This window comes from Piliocolobus tephrosceles, chromosome 1 (genome assembly GCF_002776525.5).
Source record: "Piliocolobus tephrosceles isolate RC106 chromosome 1, ASM277652v3, whole genome shotgun sequence".
In the NCBI taxonomy this organism is placed as follows: Eukaryota; Metazoa; Chordata; class Mammalia; order Primates; family Cercopithecidae; genus Piliocolobus; species Piliocolobus tephrosceles.
In genome coordinates this window covers 213,502,701-213,520,658 of record NC_045434.1, presented here as the reverse complement: position 1 = coordinate 213,520,658, position 17,958 = coordinate 213,502,701, and the positions used below count along the sequence as shown (strand labels likewise).

Below are 17,958 nucleotides of genomic sequence, written 5' to 3'. Positions count from 1 at the left end.
CCAAAAAAAAAAAAAAAAAAAAAAAAACAAAAAACAAAGTCACTTGTTAAGAAATTTTTTTTGTAGCAGTAACCGCTCCCCACAAACTGAAAATAAATGTTCAAAACTAGAAGTTGGTTAATAACATTATGATGTCTTTTAAAAACGCAACCATCAAAAATGACTCCATAGATACACGCTTTAAGCAAAAGATCAATACAGATAAGTTTTAAACAGTTATAAAATAAAAAAATTCGGTTATAGAACAGAATGAGGCCATTTCTGTTTAAAATATTTATTGATAAATGCCTAGAAATAGTCTGAAGAATATGGGCCAAATTGTTAATTAGTGGCCATCTCTTAGTGATGGAATTACTGACTTTTCTTTTTCTTTTTTGAGATGGAGTCTCACTCTGTTGCCAGGCTGTACAGGCATGATCTTGGCTCACTGCAACCTCCGACTCCCAGGTTCAAGCGATTCTCCTGCCTCAGCCTCCCGAGTAGCTGGGATTACAGGCACGCGCCACCACGCTCAGCTAATTTTTGTATTTTTAGTAGAGACTGAGTTTCACCACGTTGGCCAGGATGGTCTCAACCTCCCGACCTCATGATCTGCCCGCCTCAGCCTCCCAAAGTGCTGGGATTATAGGTGTGAGCCACCACGGCCGGCCTGATTTTAATTTCCTACTGTATATTCTTCTGTGTTTTCAAGGGGGGAAAAATTACTAAAAACACACCCCTTCCCTTTCCCCCTAACAACTACAAAGCCAAACTTAAGTGTATCATGATTTTCAACTGTAGTTAATCTACCAGATTCATATTTTTTTAAAACTGAGACAGGGTCTCACTGTTTCCCAGGCTGGAGTGCAGTGGTGTGACCACAGCTCACCACAGCCTTGACCTCCTGGGTTCTAATGACTACAGGTGCGTGGCACTACACCTGGCTAATTTTTTTATTTTTATTTTTTTGTAGAGACAGGGACTCACAATGTTGCCCAGACTGGTCTCGAATTCCTGGGCTAAAGCAATCCTCCCTCCTTGGCCTCCAGAAGTGCTAGGATTATAGGCGTGACACCCTCCCCAGTTAGATTAATATTTTAAGGAGAAGAAGGCAGTACTGCAACTTTTTTTATTTTTTAAGGTGCATTTTTAGGAATAAAGGGGCAACAGGTCTGCAACTTACTCTCAAATGGTTCATGTGGGGGAAAAAACACACACACACAAAAGGTGGGTTAAATGTGTTAAGATGTTAATATTTGGAGAATCTGGGTAAAGAATATATGGGAATGCTGTATACTCTTCTTGCAAATTCTTGAAGTTTGAAATTATTTTAAACCAAATGGTTTTTTAAAAAATTATGCATAGAATAACCCAAACTTTTTGAAAGTCAAGTGTTACACACAAAATAAATTTCTGTGTATCTGCATGTGTTTTTGTGAGAGGGAGAACAGTTCAGAATAATTACAACAGGTTGAGAATTGAGAATTCCATTTAGTCCAGTTAGAATCTTAAAAACCTAAGAAGTATTACATACATATATAATTGTAGACCACATTTTCAGCACAGGCAAAAGTCAGAGTTCATACAACTTTGTGGAAGGAGTGAAAAGAACCCTGCCACAAATGTGCTACAGGGCCCTGCATCATCTCCACAACAAAACACCCAAGGTTCAAAAATCCACTTCTTTAGATCAAGAATAACTCTGGTTAGAACTGCTACATCAGTGGAAAGTTAATGAACACGGAGGATAAAGTCCAGAAAGTGCTGTCTGCAGTGTTTGGGGCAGGCATTCACATTAGGAAACCCTCTGTGGTACAGGCTCTCTTAGTGGCCAAACTGTTTGGTGATCTGCACATTTTTAGCATAGAACCTTGAAACGATACAGCTGTGATGGTCATTACAGAATGCTCTTTTTGTGTGACAGAATTGTGACAGGCTCCCAGGACCTAAACTCAGAAGGAAGCAGGACCACATTTCTGCCTAGAGAAGGGGACGGAGCAGATTCCAGGACACCGATCAAACAGAAACTTCCATCACAGTGCCCTTTGCTACCTCATAAGACAGTTCGTATCTCAACAGCTCTAGATACAAAGCAAGCACATATATTTATAAGTTGGCCAAGGAATCCTACTGTGAATAAAGAATTTCTATGATAATAAAATCCCACTTTTTTTTTCTTTTCCTATAAAAAGCAAACCTTGTCCCAAATGCAAGCCCTTACCACAGAGGTTCTGTAGGGGAAGCCTACCTCCAAAGGCCCTAGTTCTTGGTTCATCCCCACTCCATGACCTGGACAAGACCTGTGAGGGTGCCATTTTTAGTATCACCATGCCTCAGTTTCTCCACCTGTGCATGTGGAGTGATACTGGCAGCCCTCATAGACTTATGGGGATGACTGCTGAGCTGATGTCTATAACATGTTCTTAATTGCAAAGGCGAAAGAGCTATAAATACAAGGTCAAAGCAGCATTTAAAAACCTTTTTAAAGCTGCAACCACTTCTTTCTTTTGAAAGAGAGAACCACAGGGAGGATCAAAGGCATGTCGCTGTTAACTGCTACCCTCAAGGCCTCGCCCTCCACCCGGCAGAAACCCCAAAGGGAGGTCGGTCTACCATGATTTTTACCTTGACTAACAAAATCTCAAGACAAGTTGTACAATGGTTTCCTGGAACATTCTGAGTAAAGAAACGGAATACCAACATAGCTTACCTAGCTTGTTACCTTCTATGAAGACTGGCATTAAAAGTAAAAGGCAGCCTTGGTGGGGTAGAAATGCAAACACGGAGGGAAAACATAGTTTCCCCTTGTCTCTCTCTGCCACAGAAGCCTGGCCACAGTGACTCCACTAGGTTGAAGCAGCCTGCATAATAAAACGCTTAACCTTGGCTAAGTTAACCTCCTCAGCCATTAAAAAAAAGCGGGTGGGGGGAGGGCTAGCAAAATCAAGCTTACGGGAAATAAACCTAATCAAAGCCGAGCAGTAACAAAGGGCACCAGAAACATTTCTACTGTATCACATCCCACAGGCTGGCCAAGAGCCCGGAATTTTCATTACAACTTTCAAAGAGAGCGAGAGGAGGAGAAAAAAGATTTCACAAAAGCATTATCAAGGCCCCAACCCAGGATGCCCTGCTGTACAACCAAAATTTGTAAGAGGTCATCCTTTCAGAGAGTCAAAAACCCAGCATGTGGAAACTGGCAGGCCTTTTATATAGTGGGAGGGGTTCTTAAAACGACTACTGTTTCGCACTGAAGTCTCCGAGCTTCACAGATCATTAAAGGTTTCTGAACCACAGAGAAAGGAGGGCAGAGTTAAGGAAATAAATCAAAAGTTCCTCTGGGACGCACAAATGCCTACTTGGAACAGGCTTTCAGCACGAATATCCTCCACATTAAACAGGGAGGACTTTTCAAAATAAAAGCAGAAAAGAGATTCATTTTGTTATAAGCAATGCACTTTTTCCTTTTGGTGTAAAGGTTATGTGTGCTATAAAAAATGACTCCTGTCGTGAGTGCTGCAGGGAGGTGGAGGCTGGGCTTGGGGCAGGGGGTGGTGGTGGTCAAAGAAAACAAGTAGAAGTGAATACAACGCCAGAGAGCGCTGTGTTTGGGGGTCCCCAAACAAATCTAAATGTCCTGCAATGATTTGGGGGTAGGATGTGAGGTAGGAGAATGGTATCAGAAAGGAATTTCTTCTACATTTATTCCTTGCCATCCTTGCCCAAGAACTGAAATCATTTCCCCACAGCCAGAAAGAACTGTCTTCTTTGTGTGTGTGCAACACACACAGTTGCAGATCTGGAGAAAAGAGACTGTGCCGTTTTGAAGGCAGAGCCTCACACTTCTTAAGGAAGTATCAATTGTCTCAAAACCAGCAGAGGGAGTACAGCGTCTGAGACGATGAATGGCCAACCGGATTCCTAAGGATTCATGTTTAGCCCCGACAACGGTTGTAAAGCTGAGCTATCTACCATACCTTCTGCCCTTGCTCTCCTGTTATTCAGCAATAGTAAACAGAATGAAAAGCTATACTACCTACTCAGACTGAATTAGCTTGTTCTAACAACCGCATGAGGCAGCAGAGAGAAAAGCAGAACTGTCCACACTTCCGCTGGGATACAGTTCCTGTGAGCAGCACCGTTTTGGGGAGAGGAAGAGAAGCGGGGGAAGGCTCAGTGAAAGGCAGAAAGTCCAATTTGGACTGATAGCAAATACCAAGGCAACGATTTTACCTTAAAATCCAGGGCTCCTAGGCCAGTCTGTGAACAGCTCATTTCCACAATTTTTGTTTATGAGGGGGCAGAAGAGAGAACTCTGTCATTCAAGCTTTGCTTTCAACAGCTGATTTGAAACAAAAGCAGCACACACATGAAGGCGTTATGTCTGCTAAATGGTTGCTATCTTAATCTTTAGCCACAGTTTATCAAAACATGTAGGAATGGGTTGAGAAATTAACTGGTGCTAGGATTATCAGCATGGACAAGTTCCTGGGGAGGGCCTGGGGACATGATCAAAGCTAATGGTCCCTCTGCCAGGAGCAAAGAGACTCCTCTTTCATGCATGATGATGCTGTGCTTTGGCACTGGAAATCTGTGCTCAGGTACATTCTAAGTGTCGAAATCATGTAATTAATGGTTAGTCTGGGTATGCACTATTCAATCAGGCAATGTGTTTTCTTTTTACTAAATCCAAACATTAATGCTTTCTCATGGTGGGAAATGACAGCTGGGATGAAGACAAGTTCAACTCAACAGAACAAACACAACATACATGTGACTCTATGTCAGTCTAGGAACTGTGCACTGGTGTACACACAGCAGGCACTGAGTTAACACACATGCCTGCCTGCTGGGTGAAGGAGGGCTGGGTGGGGGCGGGGGGGGGGGGGCGCCCTGGCTGGGGGACACCAGCTGGGGCCATTGTTGCCACTTTCTTCTCTTTGTAGACATTAAGTTTTACAAAGGGCTGAATGATAAAGGTCCACAAAACCTCATCCAGAATGGCTGTTGCAGGAAGCAGAGGCCTGAGTATCCTGTAGCCAGAAGCCCAGCCAGCGGGTATGCCAACTCCACAGGCCCACATGAAGAGCCTCCGTGAGGAAGATGTTACGGCAATAATTCTCTAAGTCTCCCAGGGATGAGATCAGGACAATGTACGGAAGGTGAAGTGATGCAGATTTCAGCTTAATAAAAAGGAAGGTGGCCCAAAAAATGGAACTGTTCAAAACCACAATGGCTTCATTTAATGGGTTAGATGTCCCCACTCTGCAGGAATGCTGTAGAAGGTTCAGGTGGTGAGAAATACTTCAACAGACAAGAAAGCTACTTCAAGGACTTCCTTCGGCAAGGCATTTCAAACAAGTTTTAACATTGAAAACGCCCATCCTTCAAAGAGCTTGAAGCCCCAAGTGTAAATCTTCCAGGATGCACAAGACTCCCCAAGCCCTCATCCTCTCATTACTACTTAATGTCCACACTACATTGTTCGGCACTTGGTTTCCCTCCAACATGCACTGTGGCAGCCAGTCAGACATCCCAGGGAGCACAACCACAGCTCCCTATTTTCTCCCCACGTTCAATAAGCTCAGTAAATGCTTGATGATTGACTAGTATTAGGAATAAACTAGGGGCATTTTACATTCACCCCATCTAGTTAAACATCCCAAATAACAGATTTCCAGAAAAATGTTGCAACAAATATAAGTATTTATAGACATGCCCGGTAAGGTATGTAGCATTTGGAGAAATAATAACTAGAATAGAGTACAGTACAAGAGAAAATGGTACACTTTTGTGTGAGTCTAAGATATACTGGACAAACAGGTATTCCTATTTGTAAACACGGACATCTTAATAAAAATACAAAATGACTACATAAAGAAGTATTACATCCTTTAACTCATCTGGTGGCCATAAAATGGACAGATGCACATGGACTTTTCTCCTGAGTCACCTGATAGATTTACATGATCAAAAGAAATAACGGCTTCAAATCTTTTTTTTTTTTTAAAGAGATGGGGTCTTGCTAGGTTGCCCAGGCTGGACTCAAAGATATCCTCCTGCCTCAGCCTCCCAGGTAGTAGGGACTATAGTAGGAGCATCTACCATGCCCTGCTAGAACTTCAAGTTTTGAAGGGCAAATTCACCCCAGAGGATAGAACAAATGCCAGTATTCTGGTTAATAGCCCCAGATGAGCCAGCTTCCCACCCATCCCCAGTGAGGTGGCAGACACATAAGGGAAGCCATCTTGGACCTTTCAGGCCAACCCATCTACTAGGTGATACTACAGAGTGAGTTTTAGACACATAGCATGGAAACAAATGGCCAGTTGAGTCTCACCTAAATTCCTGATCTACAAAATTATTAAAACTATAATGTTTATAGTTTTAAGCCAGTAAATTAAATATACTAAAAGGTTTTGGTTTTTAGAAATTTATTTAAACGTTTTAGGGTTTTTCTTTTTAGCCTCACATTATCCAAAACATGTAGAGTTTGCCCCCAGTTCACTGGCTGTGCTTTACTTTGCGAAACTAGCCATGTATCCAGATTCATCGGGCCTGTTTCCTTTAGAACTTAATTATTCTTCCTATTGTTCCACAAATTACAGATTCTCTCCAAATGAAAACATTTCTCTCCACAACTTAAGGCCACAAACCTCTGACCTAATTCAATGTGTCTCATTAGCACATTTGCAAAACAGAGCACTTGTGGGAAGAAGAACCAAGTTCTGATCTTAGAAGCCCTGTGCCTAAGTCAATAATCACCAAGTCCCAAAGGTGCTGGATAGATGCTGCTCCAGCCCCGAAAATAATCAAACACACAAAAGTTACTATTAATATTTCTTGCCAAACAACAATCACAAAACCCCAACTCCTGCACGTGGGAACAAAGCGACAATGGCAGCGGCTGCAAATACATAAGTGAAGCATCACTGAAGAATGTCTCCAACTTAATATTGCTCCCAACACCCTCAGTGGTGGTTCACTCGTACAGCAAAGACACGGGATAAAAAATTCCACAGACTGTTTTCAAGATAATAAAATGGCATATGATGATGACTCACTAACAGACTAAAAGGAAAAAATATCCGTCAACAGTCATAAGAAGCTTACAAAGCTGCAGAGATCTGGCACCACTAAAGCTCCTCCACCTCCCCTGGCTCTCACCTCCAGTACACACAAGTACGTGGGGCATACAAAGTCTGTGTGTTCATGTGCACACCCTTTAGGGATTAATTTGAAGCTAAGTTGCAATTGGCTAATGGCTTACCCTACTGCTTAAGACAGTATTTTATTATTGACTGGCTCAATAAACCCGCTGAGAAAAATAAACAATGGATTTCAATCTTATAAATAATCTAGAACACAGAACCACTGTGCAAACATGAGAGCTGATTTACTGTGCAAGATAAACAGAACAGGAAGGACCAGTGTGGCACAGTGAACCCCAAGTCCTAGTCCCATTGTCCTGGGATAGTAAAGTTCACTCGGGTTTTCTGTCTGTTACACAAAGTCGAAGGCCTGGGATATCCAGGTTTCAAACTGGTCTTAAAAAAAGCATTTCAAAGCAGAACAGGTTGAGAAGTTTTGGCGGTGCCAGCTCTCTGCAGCTTTGTAAGCTTCCTATGACTGTTGATGGATTTTTTTTTCCTTTAGTCTGTTAGATTTTGCTCACACTGAAGAGCAGAAGATGAGGAAAATGTTTCTTTAAAAATAATGAAGAGTTTTCATGTCTTAGAACCAATAATTATCTATCTATGGTTACAATGTATTTCTAACCCATCATTTATACATGTGTGAACACACACACATTTCATTTTAAGCAAATAATAGGGCCTGTTACAGGACTCTAAGGGTGCTATAATGAGGTATTAAAATGAGGTCTCTGCCCAGAAGGCTTTAAATTCTATATAAATACATATACGCATTCATGCACACATGTGTACAGAATAAAAATGCATGGAAAAGAGGAATCAGAGTCAAGTACAAGACTAAAATAAAATACATTTTAATTTTTTTTTGTTTGTTGTTGTTTTTGAGACAGAGTCTCGCTCTGTTGCCCAGGCTGGAGCATAGCAGCGTGATCTCGGCTCACTGCAGCCTCGACCTCCTGGGCTCAAGTGATCCTCCCACCTCAGTCTAATAAGTAGCTGTAACTACAGGCGTGTGCCACCATACCCGGCTAATTTTTTGTATTTTTTGTAGAGATGGGGTTTCACCATGTTACCTAGGCTAGACTTGAACTCCTGGGCTCAAGTGATCATCCCATCTTGACCTCCCAAAGTGCTGGGATTACAGACATGAGCCACTGTACCTGGCCAGTCTTAAGAGGGTGGAACAAAACCCAACTCTGCTGAGATGAAATGGGCCCTTTGTGTAATAGCAACCAATCAGGGGAGGAGCAGAGGCAGCCCCAGCAAGACCTTTAGATGTGAGGGAGCTTCAGCAGGGCACCGTGGCTCATGCCTGTGATCCCAGCACTTTGGGAGGCTGAGCTGGGTGGATAACCTGAGGTCGGGAGTTCGAGACCAGCCTGGCCAACATGGTGAAACCTCATCTCTACTAAAAATACCAAATTAGCCGGGCGCGGTAGAGCATGCCTGTAATCCCAGTCACTCGGGAGGAAGAGGGAGGAGAATTGCTTAAACCCGGGAGGCGGAGGTTGCAGTGAGCTGAGATTGTGCCATTGCACTGCAGCCTGGGCAACAAGAGTAAAACTCCAACTCGAAAAGAAATGAGGCAACTCAGAAACCTTTCAGAGAAGACCCCTGGCCCACCTGGCCCTTTCACTAGGGGCCATGAAGGTAAGCACCCTTATTTACCTTCAGACATCCCATCCTAGACAGCACAGGCCTGGGGTTACCAAAAGCTCCCCCAAAATCCCAACTCTGTCAACTGGGATTGTTTAGACATTTCAAAAGTCAGCCGGGTGTAGTGGCTCACGCCTGTAATCCCAGCACTTTGGGAGGCCGAGGCAGGAGAATCACAGGTCAAGAGATCGAGACTATCCTGGCCAACATGGTGAAACTCTCTCCACTAAAACTCTACTAAAAATACAAAACTTAGCTGGGCATGGTGGTGTGTGCCTGTAGTCCCAGCTACGCGGGAGGCTGAGGCAGGAGAATCGCTTGAACCCGGGAGGTGGAGGTTGCAGTGAGCTGAGATCGCACCACTGCACTCCAGCCAGGGCGACAGAGGGAGACTCCGTCTCTACATACATACATACACACATATACACATAAAATTTCAATAGTCAAATAGTGGGGATTACGATGTCACAATTGAGAGGATTTAGAAGAAGGATTTAAGATACCTGAGCAGAACAAAGAATTGTATTTCCAAAGTGGGGTAGGGAGGAAGAAACATGGGCCATTAATACTGAAACTTAATTGAAAAATTAAACATCTCAGAAAACTTAGCTTAATGGAATTCTGGTTTCCCAAAGGAAAGTTTCTCCTGTTTGCTTTTCCTATTTACCTAACACAATTAATGGTTTTCAAATTACACATGACAGGAAAAAAAATTCTTACTGGCAGTGGGGGTACGCCTTTCCCATGTTGAACAGCTGGGACTGAGACTGAGGTTAATGTTTTGCTTTACTTTTCAAAACAATACTATTAATTTTTACTCTGTTTTCCTAAGCATTACTCAAGGGTACGGTTTCAAATAAGATTAAAAACGAACTAGTTATTCAAGGATTATAATTTCAGATACATTCTGAAACTTAGTTTTAATGTCGGTTTCCTAACAGACTAGATAAGATATATTTTTAAAATATCAGCAAACTAGTTTTCAAAGTCAGAATATATCTTTACAAAGCTAAAAAAGAATCTATGATATAAAATACAAGCTCCAAGTGGATAAATCCACTGAGTATAACCACAGTAACCACAACTTGTAAGGCTTTCTAAAGACCAATTCAATTCTTCCATTTGTTTTACTAACTAATAAAATGGTGAAGACCATTTAGGCTTAAAAGTCATAAATGTCTCCATCTAAAAGTCATCCAGGTAACTAAGACACAGCCAAATCATAAGAAATACAGGTAAGCAAATACCAACAGCAAATAAATTACTGATCCCTGCAAGCAACATTTTGTTCAGTAACACTTTAAAAGTACCAAGCATACTTCATGTGAGTGCAGTTTCTAGAAGTAATACATTTCAAAAAATTAAAGCATTCTCATGCCATTCCCACTAGTTTTCATATGTAGGATAATGCCAAGGTCAGGCTGTTTACACTGAGAACGGCAACTATCCAAGGCCCTTGGTTTAAAAAGTCACCTAATTTTTTAATACCTCCTTTTCTTTCCAACATCAGCACCAAAAGTCTCTTATATACATCACTTACACAAGGGAATATCAGCCAGTCTCTCACAGATTACCCTCACTAAAACTGGACCACTGCCCAGTCAAATATCCATACAGGTCAGACTATCACAATTAATAGATTCACACCTCTGTTCCATTTTAATGGGAACAAACTCTCAGCACAGGAACAGCTATAGGATCACAGTACTTACTGCCAAAATGCAGTTCCTATTTCTACTGGCAATCACTTTGGCCTCAAATGGAAAATTCCAACTGTTTATATCTATGTGAGCACAAATTATTAAGAAAAACAGTATGGCACATAAATGTCTTTCTTCTTTCCCATCTTGCCAGCCCCTCAAATAACTTACATTTCTTTTTCATATATAAGGAATGCAAGTAAAAGAAAGCAATGCCTGAAAACACTATGGTATTAAATATTTAAGACTATGTAAACTTCATGTTAACAAGAGAAGGCCATCCTTCCACATAAAAAGGCTTATTAGAAACTGAAATAGAATCTGGCAAGGTCTAACTCAGACCGCATGCCACAAAGTAAAGAGAAGAACAAGAGTTTTTGTATAAAATAAGACAGGAGTTACAATCATGTTTCTAGGAAAAAATGGGAGTGGGAATTGAGAAGAAAACTACATTAAGAAGTCCTGGCTTGCAGTCGGGCACGGTGGCTCACGCCTGTAATCCCAGCACTTTGGGAGGCCGAGGCGGGCGGATCACGAGGTCAGGAGATCGAGACCATCCTGGTTAACACGGTGAAAACCCGTCTCTACTAAAAATACAAAAAATTAGCTGAGCATGGTGGCGGGCACCTGTAGTCCCAGCTACCTGGGAGGCTGAGGCAGGAGAAGAGCGTGAACCCAGGAGGCAGAGGTTGCAGTGAGCTGAGATTGCACCACTGCACACTCCAGCCTGGGTGACAGAGCGAGACTCCATCTCAAAAAAAAAAAAAAAAAAAAAAAAATCCTATTAATGACAATGGAAACAAGCCCAGATACTTTCCTATATGTTTTGAAATATCTTGCGATAATTAGAAAAACAAAATCAAGCCCTAATAGTGAAACTTTACAATTTTAACAGAATTAAGACAGTATCATTTTAAGAATGATATACTATGTCAGCGCAGAATTCTGCAAGACTGCATTACTGTAAATAGTGGTGCTTCCTAAACTTTACTGTACTTTGGAATCCTCTGGGGAGCCTGTTAAAATGCAGATTCTGGCTCAAGAGACCAGGACAGGGCCTGAGAATCTTCCATTTTAATAATGGTGATGAGAGTGCTGGCCTGAAGAGCACACTGTGAGTGGTGAGGATAGACAAGGTAGAAGAAGGACAAGGTTTAAAAACAGAGATCTTCTAAAGTACTGGTATGTGGCCGTGACACATTTGCACATTCTCAGCAGCATCAACTGACTAAGGAAGTTCATACTTTGTTATGTAACATTAGATTAAGCATTAATGAGGCCAGGAAAATTGTTTATCTAAGGTTATAATCTGAAGTTAAATAAAACTTCAGGCTGGAAGCTCATATTGAATGCTAGAATCATTTTTAACCTCTTAATATTAACAGAATCTTGATTACTCAGTCTTAAAGTCCTTTCTCAATAGTATTTATTCTCTGCTGCAGGAATATGGTCTATGCAAATGATATTTTGCCTGAAGAAAAAAGTACAGTTAATGGCCAGTAGTTATGTACATATTTAATAGAATTCATTCCCAGAAATCTGGCTAAGAAAGGTGGTTGATTTTCATGTTATTTATCAAATTAAAAATTGAAATCTCTAATACCTTTCATCCCATTACTTAAAGTTAAAAATGTCAAAACTGGCTGCCCTTTCACTGGGCCCTTGGTCCCATTCAAACAGTGACACATTTCCAATAGAGAAAATGAAGACAAAAGGCAGGCTTCCATTTCCATTAACTTTCAACTTTTAACTCCCCATCTCTGTCTTCCTACAAGACTAAATTATGAGAAGAGCCTCCTCTTTGGTCCCATCCTATACATACTTTGGGAGCACAGCTCTCACTTCTCTTCTTAAAAGCCTTAGATGGGTCCCATCCCCACACTCATCCATACACATTCTTTGGAGGGAGTTCAAGGTCCCCCAAAATCTACCCTGAAGCTATAATTTGGGCCTAAGTTCTACTGCATCCGCTTATGCAACCTCCTTTCCAACCACGCTCATGTACTTTCTGGGCACGTTTTACAATTTCCTGTCTCCGTGCCTTTGTTCATAGTATTTCCTACGGCTGGAAAGTTGCTTTTCCTCTACCCTTTCAACCAGGGCCTGTCAAAAATGAATCCTTCCTTCAAAGCCCAGTTCAAACACCGCCCCTCCAATTAGTTTTCTAGGAGCCTCTGTGCTCACTTTGTAGGGCCTGAACCTCCCCCCACCAGGGTATGGCAGGCATGTAAATGTCATGCTTGCTCCACGCAGGGTGGGATGGCACCTTGCTTCTCTTTATAGATACCCTACCCATTGCAGTGCTCAGTGGGTACCCAGAACTTTAAAAAGTTGAACTATATGCAAAATTTAGTTCTGATAATGGGAAGTGAATGAAAATGAGTTTCTGGTATAGTAAATATCAATGTACCACCAACTGGGATTACAAATGACACAAAACTTTTTTTTTTTTTTTTTTTTTGGAGACAGAGTCTCGCTTTGTCGCCTGGGCTGGAGTGCAGTGGCTGCATCTCAGCTCACCGCAAGCTCCGCTTCCCAGGTTTATGCCATTCTCCTGACTCAGCCTCCGAGTAGCTGGGACTACAGGCGCCCGCCACCTCGCCCGGCTAGTTTTTTGTATTTTTTTAGTAGAGACAGGGTTTCACGGTGTTAGGCAGGATGGTCTCGATCTCCTGACCTCGTGATCTGCCCGTCTCGGCCTCCCAAAGTGCTGGGATTACAGGCTTGAGCCACCGCGCCCGGCCCAAATGACACAAAACTTAATCTTTACTGGGCTAGGTGCTCAAAAATAAAAAGAAAGAGATGAGAAAGACAGCAAAAGCATGTCCCCTTTCACCTTCCATCTCCCTCCAGAGGCTAACACTTTGGGAACACCTCTTTACTACCAAGCTGGGGCAGACCAAATTGTCTTCTCACCAATCTTAGTTGCATCGGAGACAAGCAATGGTAGGTCACTGAGGAAGGGCTCCTGGACTCCGATCCAGCGCCAGCTGAATTTGTCTAAGTAATAGGAGGGAGACACAGCTATAAACAAAGGCCAGGATTCAAGGGACAATCATCCAGGTGCCAGACACAAAAAGTCTTTGGTTCAAATAACAGACATGTCCTCAGAGAAGAGATACGTCACCATCGCTTGAATAATTCTCTCACGATTTTGAAGAAAACTGCAATGTATAGACAAATCAAACTAAAAATTATTTTTGGATCATCCATGATTTTGTGCTATTCATAACATGGATTCACCTTTAGGTAATTAAGATTCTCTATCAGGCCTCCTATTTTTTCAGGCATTACCTTAACATCAAAGGTCATGTACCATCCATCTACCCAACAATAAGTGACTTACACAAATATACTAACACCTAAGACTCTGATGTGGTTTATGACACACAGTGGCTTGAGAGAGAAGAGGTATACAGTCAAGGTGAATCTAAAATGCTCCACCCATATTCCTGACTACATTTCACCTACTAATTACATACTTTATAAGCATATTGAGGGGAGGGGAGGAAAATGGTTACAGAGAAAGACAGAATGGGGAAAAGTACAATAAACTACAGGATATTTGCACAACTGTGATACTAAAAGACTTGGCTTGTAGTTATTCTCTTGGGCACCCTGAGTTTAACACGTAATACCCATTCAACTAAGCCTCTATAAACAGTTAGGTTTTCCGCAATCACAGCCACTATTCCCACTTCAGTGGGCAGCAGTGTTCAGAGAAAAGCCAGATTTAGCTCCTGTGTAATAAACACCAGAAACCAAAAGAGCTAGGGAAGCTGTTTACGTCTATGCCCACCAGGAACCCTTCTCTGCTATAACCGCATGAATGAACTGGTACGAATGAGAGTCTCAACAAAGAGACTTCAAGACGGAGGTTGTTAACTAGGCACTGCCCTCCCAAGTTTTTGGCAAGACAGATTAATGAAAAACAGGTAACTTCTTTTTATACAGGCTCAGTATATTTACAGGCAGAAAGTAATTCTGTACTCTTCAAAGCATTTAGCTACCACCTTATGTAGTATTTAAGGCAGATAGGAAGAATAATCATTTCCAAGTATTTTTATGCACTCTTTACAAACATCTCATTTAAATTCTCAAAATAATCAAAAGGATAGGAATTATCACCCCATTTTACAAACACAGAAATTAAAGGACAGAGGGGATGAAAAAACTGCCTAAGGTCCCAGAGCAAGTACATAGCAGAGGAGGCAAGAATCATCATTTCGCTCTCAGGCACTGCAACAAGTAATGATGTACAGGCATTTTATAAATACCGCAGCACCTACACAACTCTCATGCAAAGAAACACCGTTTTACAGAAAATAACTCCCCAGTGTTGTCAAGATTTGACCTGAGCTTTCCAATGAACAGCTCAAGGGAGACTGCACAGTTAAAAAGAGATCATCAAGTACTATAGTTACCAGTAAGGCCAAGAATAGAACACAGGTCTGCTGATCTTCGCACCAATGCCCAATCGGGCATGTTCTTTTGGATGCTGACACCCCTCTGAAGTTTCAAGTCACTTGAGAATAGCAAAGAAATGAGTTAATAATTCTGGTAGACAGAAGAAAATGTAAGTCAGGCATGGTAGCGCGTACCTGTAATCCCAGCTATTCGGGGGAGGATCACTTGAGCCCAGGAGTTTGAGACCAGCCAGGGCAACAGAGCTAGATCTTGTCTCATTTGAAAAAAAAAAAAAGAGAGAGAGAGAATTTGAAAAGTACCTAGATTAGAGGAATTTGCTATAAAAAGGAGCATGACCATAACAATTCTACCCAGCAAGTTTTGAATCAACAACACTGGTATACGCAAATCTCATCTTCTGCAGCAAAAAGTAAAAAATGACCTCTGCCCTCCCCTCCCTGTGGGCTGTGAATGATTAGCTTGGCTATGTTGATAACTAGAGAAAATAAGAAAATACAAGATGAGTGCCTCTCCCAGCTCATTATAATACTTACAGATTTACCCTACTACCAAACTCCTCCAGTGCAATGCAAAAGACAGCAAGGACACTATGAATATTTAGCAAATGTCAGGCAAAATAAATCCTCCATTGCTGCAAACAACTGTCTCATTAGTTCCAATGATGGTGACCGATGAAGACTTTGGAAATAGGAAGACTGCTGGGTGCCACAGAAGGGAGAAGAGCTACAGGGTGTGAAACTGTGAAGGCCGAAGAGTGATGGGGAAACATCTCAGGAAAGAGGCTAGTGGAAAACACAATCAGAGAACTAGCTCAAAAGGTTGGTGTACTAAGAACGTCTCTGAAGGAGAATAAAGGCTATTTATTTACTGAGTCACACATCATCAATAAGAAGGGACAATCAAGAGCAAAAAGAAAAACAGAGTAGAAGAGCTTACCTAGGTTAAAGGTTACTCACATCTGCTTCCACTATGGAGATAAAACACTATATAAAATTATCCAGCATTTCCAAATGCCAAATGGCAGATTTTAGATTTAATGCTTAATCCTGCAATTATAAGTTTATTTTTTGAAACAGAATGATGAAATAATTGTCAAGAGATTTCTGTATCAAATTCTTCATGGTTTGCAACTTTTAGCGGAGCACAGACAGAACTTGAGAGGCTACAATCCGGCGATCAAGAGAAATCTACTCACTGATCTCTTTTTCACTCAGCCAAACCAAACTTCCTACACTCAGGCAAAGGCATTTTAATTTTTAATCATATCAAACTTCAAGTCACTGAAATCCCCAGAAAACTTAAAATACGTATCTCAATATTCCATATTAAATAACTCTAACCTGTTCTGGGAAGGGTAAGAAGTAAGTTGACTATACAGATTGGCTTCATAATACATCTTAGTTTAATGTTTATAAACAGGTTTTTCTCTCTGTTTTTTACCATTCTCAATATGATCCATCCTAGCATATGAGATGCATAATACTTAAATTTAACTGTCATTGACTGATGCAAATCATCCATTTATATACACAAGACTATATTTGAAATCACAAAACCCTTCTTCCCCATGAGTTATCACTGTCCTTGAGGTGCTATACAGGAAAAGTGTCCAGAAAAACAGCTCATTTTTTAAAAAAGACAGAATTAAACAAGAGGAAATCAGTAAACAACACCCCATTAAAAAAACTAAGCCAAAAAAACCAAATTCCCCACACACTTTTACAGCAGATATTCTTCCACCCATCTCCCACCTAACTCCCTAAAAAAAGCAGCTCGATGTCTAGGCAGATTAAACATGGATCACTCCTCCCAAAGTCCTGAAGAATGTTTCTCATTACTGAGTCCTCCCTTCACCCTCAGACAGTGGACAGTGGCTGGTCCAACTCCATCCCATCTGCCCTATCCCGTGGCCTAGCCAGAGGGAAGGCTCTCTCTTCATCTGCCTCTACACCACCAAGGAAGGAGATGAGGAGGGAGGCAACTACAGGGAAATGAGAATGAACTTCCCAGCACTCTCTTCATGTTATTTTCACTCTGCATTTTCCTCAGCAAATCCTTCTACCTCACGTTTACCGAGCATATTTGTCAGTTCTGACCCCCAGCTTTGTGAAATACAAAGTAGTTTTTTGTAAAGCTCCATTTAAGCAATTTACAAGATCCCCTTGTGTATCTGTCCAGTGGAAAGTGCAAACTTCTAGGGCTAGAATATTAAAGAGTTAAAACTCCTCTTCAAAACACATTTAAAAATGGAAAAAATCTCCACAGAACTCAAAGTATAATAAGCTACAAACCTCTGGTGTGGTTGATGACTTCTGCCAATTACCAAATTCAAACTAGTGATAAATGCTATTTCCTATTTCAGCCACTGTGTTTAAAATTAGATGTTAACTCTCCAACAATCCTTCCCCCACAACTAACCCTCTGCTCCCAAAGACCTTTCTGTTCTTAGAGTTACAACAGAAGTCTATGTTCCTCAGGCAGATAAGCATAATCTGTCACTTTACTATTTAAAATCATGAACTCAAATGAAAAATCAAGAGAGCAAAACGGAGAGAATTCTGGAGGCCAGCCCGAGTCTGAGGACAGTGCAGGGTTAAAGGAAACCATTTCATAAGATCAAATGTGGAGAGGCAGCAGGAGCAAAGAGGAAAAAATCAAGTTACATAAAGTCCAATTGTACTCACTGTTTCCTTATTGGGAAGCAGCTCCTTTCTAATTCTGAAGAAGTTCTTCCCGTACTGCCTGAGTCCCTTAACGAAGCGTTTCTGTGATAAAAAGAAACAAATGGGATGTAAAAACCAAAAACAAAACAGGATGTCAGCAAAGCAGATATCTACAATCAGCAGAATAACCACCACAAAAAAAGTCTCGGCTAGGGAATACTGACGAGGTTGGGAGAGCATGTCAGCAGCTCATCTGGGACCCACTGGCCAGGGCAGGCCCCAACTATCCTCATCAGAACCCCAATCCCACCCACCAGGCAGGCCAGCACGTTTAAGAGAAGGACGTCCTGCATCTAAGGCTGAGAAGCAATCTGTCCC

The 17,958-nt window shown here is 41.5% G+C and overlaps 1 protein-coding gene across 8 annotated transcripts in view; it reads right to left on the bottom strand.

The window, feature by feature from the left end:
- The window catches only part of RERE (arginine-glutamic acid dipeptide repeats), a 469,695-nt gene that overhangs the window by 50,431 nt on the left and 401,306 nt on the right, over positions 1–17,958 (bottom strand). For all 8 annotated transcript variants that reach the window (XM_023215261.1, XM_023215263.1, XM_023215264.1 and 5 more), the window contains one exon: positions 17,602–17,682. In XM_023215261.1, coding sequence (XP_023071029.1) covers positions 17,602–17,682 — 81 coding nt within the window. The remainder of the gene's footprint in view (positions 1–17,601; positions 17,683–17,958) is intronic.